This window comes from Salvelinus namaycush, chromosome 4, assembly GCF_016432855.1.
Source record: "Salvelinus namaycush isolate Seneca chromosome 4, SaNama_1.0, whole genome shotgun sequence".
In the NCBI taxonomy this organism is placed as follows: domain Eukaryota; kingdom Metazoa; phylum Chordata; class Actinopteri; order Salmoniformes; family Salmonidae; genus Salvelinus; species Salvelinus namaycush.
The window spans coordinates 41,831,141-41,837,140 of record NC_052310.1 but is presented as its reverse complement, the minus strand read 5'-3'; the positions used below and the strand labels follow the sequence as shown (position 1 = coordinate 41,837,140).

General features: G+C 47.7%; 1 protein-coding gene across 1 annotated transcript in view; it reads right to left on the bottom strand.

The window, feature by feature from the left end:
• Nucleotides 1–5,744: 5,744 nt before the first annotated feature.
• The window catches only part of eno4 (enolase 4), a 42,426-nt gene continuing 42,170 nt past the window's right edge, over nucleotides 5,745–6,000 (bottom strand). Inside the window, exon 13 of the mRNA XM_038990801.1 lies at nucleotides 5,745–5,827. Coding sequence (XP_038846729.1) covers nucleotides 5,745–5,827 — 83 coding nt within the window. The remainder of the gene's footprint in view (nucleotides 5,828–6,000) is intronic.

Here is a 6,000-nt window from a genome sequence, read left to right as displayed (position 1 = left end):
CCATGTGTATGTGACCAATAAAATGTAATTTGATTTGATGTTTGGCACAACAGCTAGAGGTTAAGCTGTTATGCTAGGTGTTTCTTAACGACCAATTGGATTGGGATCAACCTGCCCTCAGAACGCCACAATGACCATCATGCTTAGTTGACCATGAGAATGGGCTTTTTTGTTTTCCCTCACCTGCACAGATTTGTTGGACTATTTTTGAAGTGAGGGGGAAATTTGAGAGCTAGTGTGACGTCCCGTAACCATTGTGTGGGGCAGTAATTGAGGATTTGGGCCTCATTTGCCGCTAAGGCACAATTTCCACTTGGAGCACAGCTGAGAGAAAGGTGAAATCTCCCAGGATTGTGTAGGAAATTCAATGTAAGTGACTTTTCTTTCTGCCATATTGTTTACATGCATGCAACTTACCCCCAAAAGCCTATATGAGGATAAAGTGTCCTGTGTTAGATTTATCTTGCAGGGGCCTCAAGGGGCTCAGACTTCATCTTAAGACCGATTGGCTCTGCAAATTCATTCCTCAGCTGACTGCCCCTAAATACAGACGACGCTACAACATTGTTGGAAGAGGAAGTCACTTTGTAATTTTATTTAACTGCAGACTTCCCCTCAACAATGGCCTTGCAGACAGAGGGAGCCGTGGAAATGGGGACTTTGCATGGACCAAGGACTCGGAATTGTGCAAACTGACATGTTTTCTTATGGCCCTCCATTTTTTGTCATGTTGAAGGAAGATGAGATTAACTAAGACTTAACTCAGATAACGCCCAATGAGATGAGTGTCATTGAGCAGCAGACCTTGCTTGAGTAAGCTGCTCTACGTGCTGGACAGGCATAAAGCGAGACAAAGAGAGAGTAGAGGGATGGAAAGAGAGAGAGAAAAAGAGAATTCTTTAGTAATAATAGATATTATAGCAGAAAATGGTGCCACAGGCTGAGATTCAAACAATCTTTGCACTGTGATCCTGATTCAAAAGTGTAAAATATTTCCTTGTTTCCAAGTGTGTTAACTGTCAAAATGCCTATAGAATATGTGTACAACCACTTGATTAATTTATATATATATATATATATATATATATATATATATATATATATATATATATATATATGTATATATATACAATGCTCAAAAAAATAAAGGGAACACTTGAACAACACAATGTAACTCCAAGTCAATCACACTTCTGTGAAATCAAACTGTCCACTTAGGAAGCAACACTGATTGACAATAAATTTCACATGCTGTTGTGCAAATGGAATAGACAAAAGGTGGAAATTATAGGCAATTAGCAAGACACCCCCAAAAAAGGAGTGATTCTGCAGGTGGTGACCACAGACCACTTCTCAGTTCCTATGCTTCCTGGCTGATGTTTTGGTCACTTTTGAATGCTGGCGGTGCTCTCACTCTAGTGGTAGCATGAGACGGAGTCTACAACCCACACAAGTGGCTCAGGTAGTGCAGTTCATCCAGGATGGCACATCAATGCGAGCTGTGGCAAAAAGGTTTGCTGTGTCTGTCAGCGTAGTGTCCAGAGCATGGAGGCGCTACCAGGAGACAGGCCAGTACATCAAGAGACGTGGAGGAGGCCGTAGGAGGGCAACAACCCAGCAGCAGGACCGCTACCTCCGCCTTTGTGCAAGGAGGTGCACTGCCAGAGCCCTGCAAAATGACCTCCAGCAGGCCACAAATGTGCATGTGTCAGCATATGTTCTCACAAGGGGTCTGAGGATCTCATCTCGGTACCTATTGGCAGTCAGGCTACCTCTGGCGAGCACATGGAGGGCTGTGCGGCCCCACAAAGAAATGCCACCCCACACCATGACTGACCCATCGCCAAACCGGTCATGCTGGAGGATGTTGCAGGCAGCAGAACGTTCTCCACGGTGTCTCCAGACTCTAGCACGTCTGTCACATGTGCTCATGTGCTCAGTGTGAACCTGCTTTCATCTGTGAAGAGCACAGGGCGCCAGTGGCGAATTTGCCAATCTTGGTGTTCTCTGGCAAATGCCAAACGTCCTGCACGGTGTTGGGCTGTAAGCACAACCCCCACCTGTGGACGTCGGGCCCTCATACCACCCTCATGGAGTCTGTTTCCGACCGTTTGAGCAGACACATGCACATTTGTGGCCTGCTGGAGGTCATTTTGCAGGGCGCTGGCAGTGCACCTCCTTGCACAAAGGCGGAGGTAGCGGTCCTGCTGCTGGGTTGTTGCCCTCCTACGGCCTCCTCCACGTCTCCTGATGTACTGGCCTGTCTCCTGGTAGTGCCTCCATGCTCTGGACACTACGCTGACAGACACAGCAAACCTTTTTGCCACAGCTCGCATTGATGTGCCATCCTGGATGAACTGCACTACCTGAGCCACTTGTGTGGGTTGTAGACTCCGTCTCATGCTACCACTAGAGTGAGAGCACCGCCAGCATTCAAAAGTGACCAAAACATCAGCCAGGAAGCATAGGAACTGAGAAGTGGTCTGTGATCACCACCTGCAGAATCACTCCTTTTTTGGGGGTGTCTTGCTAATTGCCTATAATTTCCACCTTTTGTCTATTCCATTTGCACAACAGCATGTGAAATTTATTGTCAATCAGTGTTGCTTCCTAAGTGGACAGTTTGATTTCACAGAAGTGTGATTGACTTGGAGTTACATTGTGTTGTTTAAGTGTTCCCTTTATTTTTTTGAGCAGTGTATATATATATATATATACAGTACCCGTCAAAAGTTTGGAGACAACTACTCATTCAAGGGTTTTTCTATATTTGTACGATTTTCTACATTGTAGAATAATAGTGAAGACATCAACACTATGAAATAACACATATGGAATCATGTAGTAACAAAAAAGTGTTAAACATAATAAAACATATTTTATTTTGGAGATTCTCCAAAGTAGCCACCCTTTGCCTTGATGACAGCTCTGCACACTCTTGGCATTCTCTCAACCAGTTTCATGAGGTAATCACTTGCGTGTGTGATCTGTGTAAACGTCTAGATCAAACCCCCTGGTCTGCCACAAATGATGGAGAATGCAGGAAATTTGACAACGTGGTCAGACCAGGGTTGACATTTATGCAGTATCATCATGGACGAGTTGATAGCTCAGTTTGTTCGGGCCCAACAAGCGCAACAGACATTCAGGAATGAACGCTGGAAGAACAGCGTCTGCAGAATGTCTGCCTGCTTGAGGAAGTCAGAAAGCTGCGAGAAGAAACACAGACCGAATTGCATCACATTCAGTTTTTAATCAAGCTAACGGAGGATGACGACATCGAGACCTACCTCTGCACGTTCGAACAGATAGCACTCCGGGAAGGATGGCCCAAGGCGAAGTGGGTGAGTCTGCTTGCTCCGTTCCTGTCCGGAGACGCCCAAAAGGTGCATTATGACCTCAACACCGAACAGGCGGCTAACTACGACTGTCTCAAGATGGAGGTACTCAGCCGCTACGGTTACAGCCTGGCTCTTCGTGCCCAACTGGAGGTTTGTGGCCGATGCTTCCCCCCGAGCCCAGATGAGCGACCTACTGCGCATCACCAGAGCATGGCTCCTCCTCTCTGATATTGACAATGTGGTCATGGATCGCTTCTTCACGACATGAAGAGGGCGGCGAGCCTACGCAAGCCCCAGACCTTGGAGGACCTCTTGGGAGCCGTGGAGACGCCCCATTATACCGAGGCCCTGCTGAAGAGGACACAGGCCGAGTCTGAAAGCCGTCGGAGGGGACGGAAGGACGACCCCACCACGTACTCCCCAATCCGACAGTCAGCCAGGCTAAAGGACTGCAGACCCGCGGAGAGACAGCCTGGGGAGAGTTGACCCGCCGCCGACGACCCCAGGTAAATGGAGACCAAAGGAGGTGTTTTGAGTGTGGTGCCTGGGGACACATTGCATGGCATTGTCCGGGTCGAGAGGAGTCAAAGCCATCAGCGGGCCCCGGAGATGAGCCGGGCCACGCAGTAAACTATATGACCTCCTGTTGGACCCACAGGAAGGTCATCGTGCGGGACGGGAAGAACTGGGATTCGGCTACTACCCCACCTAATGTTCTCGATCCGAGAAGTGCACAGGACTCCACGGGTTTTTCCCCTTTTGAACTCCTCTACGGGAGGAGACTACGCGGTCTTCTGGATCTCGCCAAGGAGGTGTGGGAAGCCCAGCCGACCCCCTTTACGCAGCGTGGTGGAACACATAGAGACGACGAGGGAGCGGATAACAGCCATATGGCTAGTAGTAAGGGAACATATGGAGAAGGCCCAGCGCACCCAAGCCACGGTCTACAATTGGGGTACCCAGCCCTGAGAGTTCCATGTGGGTGACAAGGTGCTAGTTTTTTAAGTGCGTCCATGTGGAACTGGCCGTGCAAGCCGTGTTGACAGCGAATGCCAAGAAATGCAAGCTGGGGTTCGAGGATGTGGAGTACCTAGGGTATTTGATCGGATGCGGGAACGTCAAGCCCCAGGAGAGGAAGGTCCAGGTGGTTTGTGACTAGCCCGTTCCCCGCACCAAGACATGGCAAGTCCTTCCGAAAACAGTGAAGTGGTCGGATGAGGCCGAAGCGGTGTTCAGACGCCTGAAGGAAGCCTTGTGCTCCCATCCGATTCTCGTGACACACAATTTCCAGGTACTGATGCTGGTGCAGACGGATGCCTGCGACACGGGACTAGGGGCCATCCTGTCCCAGGTACACGATGGGGAGGAACACCCCATCATGTACGGAAGCCGGAAGTTGATACCTGAGCAAAGAAGTACTTGATTGTCAAGAGAGTGTCTAGCGGTGAAGTGGGCGCTAGATACTCTTAAGTATTACCAGTTGGGCACCCACTCACCCTGGTCACAGACCATGCTCCTCCGGCCAGGACTAACCGAGGCTGATTGAGACTGGTGAGTAATCAAGGGGCTGAATGCTCACCAGCCATACGGGGCCCATAAAGGTGCCAGGAGTGCAGCATACGGGAGGGTTGGAGGTAGCGAGAGGTTGTGTGGAGGATGAATCAGAATTAGTTGGGTAACATAGATAAATAAGATGTTTCATTTACATAATATGCTTATGTGAGATACTTGTCATTAGAATGTCTCCTTTTACATGTCTGGTAATATGCAGAATATCAGAAAGGGAGAGGTCAGAATGGAACATTGTCTTCATATGTGAATGTATCTGTTAAACCATGTGAAGGGATGGCGTGATTAAGGGGGAACCAATTATCTCTTGGCTCCACAATGTCTGTGCGCAAGTCACTCCCCTCAGTGAGCTTGTCCAGGAGTGGGGAGAAGAGGGGGTTTACTTGAGATGGGAGAATATAGAGTTGACAATTGAGTTATGCCTTGGATGAGGTAATGTTTTGGTACTATGAAGTACCAGGAACGAGATTAGAACCTCGTCTTAGAGACCAAACTGAACGATAATTTATAGCTAATGCTATCTGGCTATGGGATACTCCTTTCTCAAGTAAAAGGCCCTTTGTGAAGTTTTTCTAAGATCTGTAGTTCGTCATGTAAGTTGAGAGGGGTGTATCTTGGCTATAAAAGATCTTGGTATTCTTTTGTAGGCACTCTCAGAATTCATTATAGACACTGAATTGATCTGAGAGTCAAAGGGCGATTTTAAAGCTCACATATTATTAAAGATGAAATTTAAGTATAACTCTGACTGGTGTGTGGTTTGTAACTCTCCTCATTTGGTAATACAGGAAATTGCCACGACAGTTGCTACCAGATAGACGTCCTCACACTCTGCTAGATCCGAGGGGCTAGGTGTTCTACCCCAGGGGAGACAGCATTCCCCAGAGCCCAGAAGGCGTTAACCCAGAAGAGGTCTCCTGGAGGAGACAGGTTTCTTTTCTTTTTCTTTATTGTTTTAAATAAACACCCTTGAAACTGAGGTATCACACTTGTGTCCTTGTCTGATCTGTGTAAACATCTAGATTAAACCCCCTGGTCTGCCACACCAGTCATATGAAATCCATAGATTAGGTCCTAATCAATTTATTTC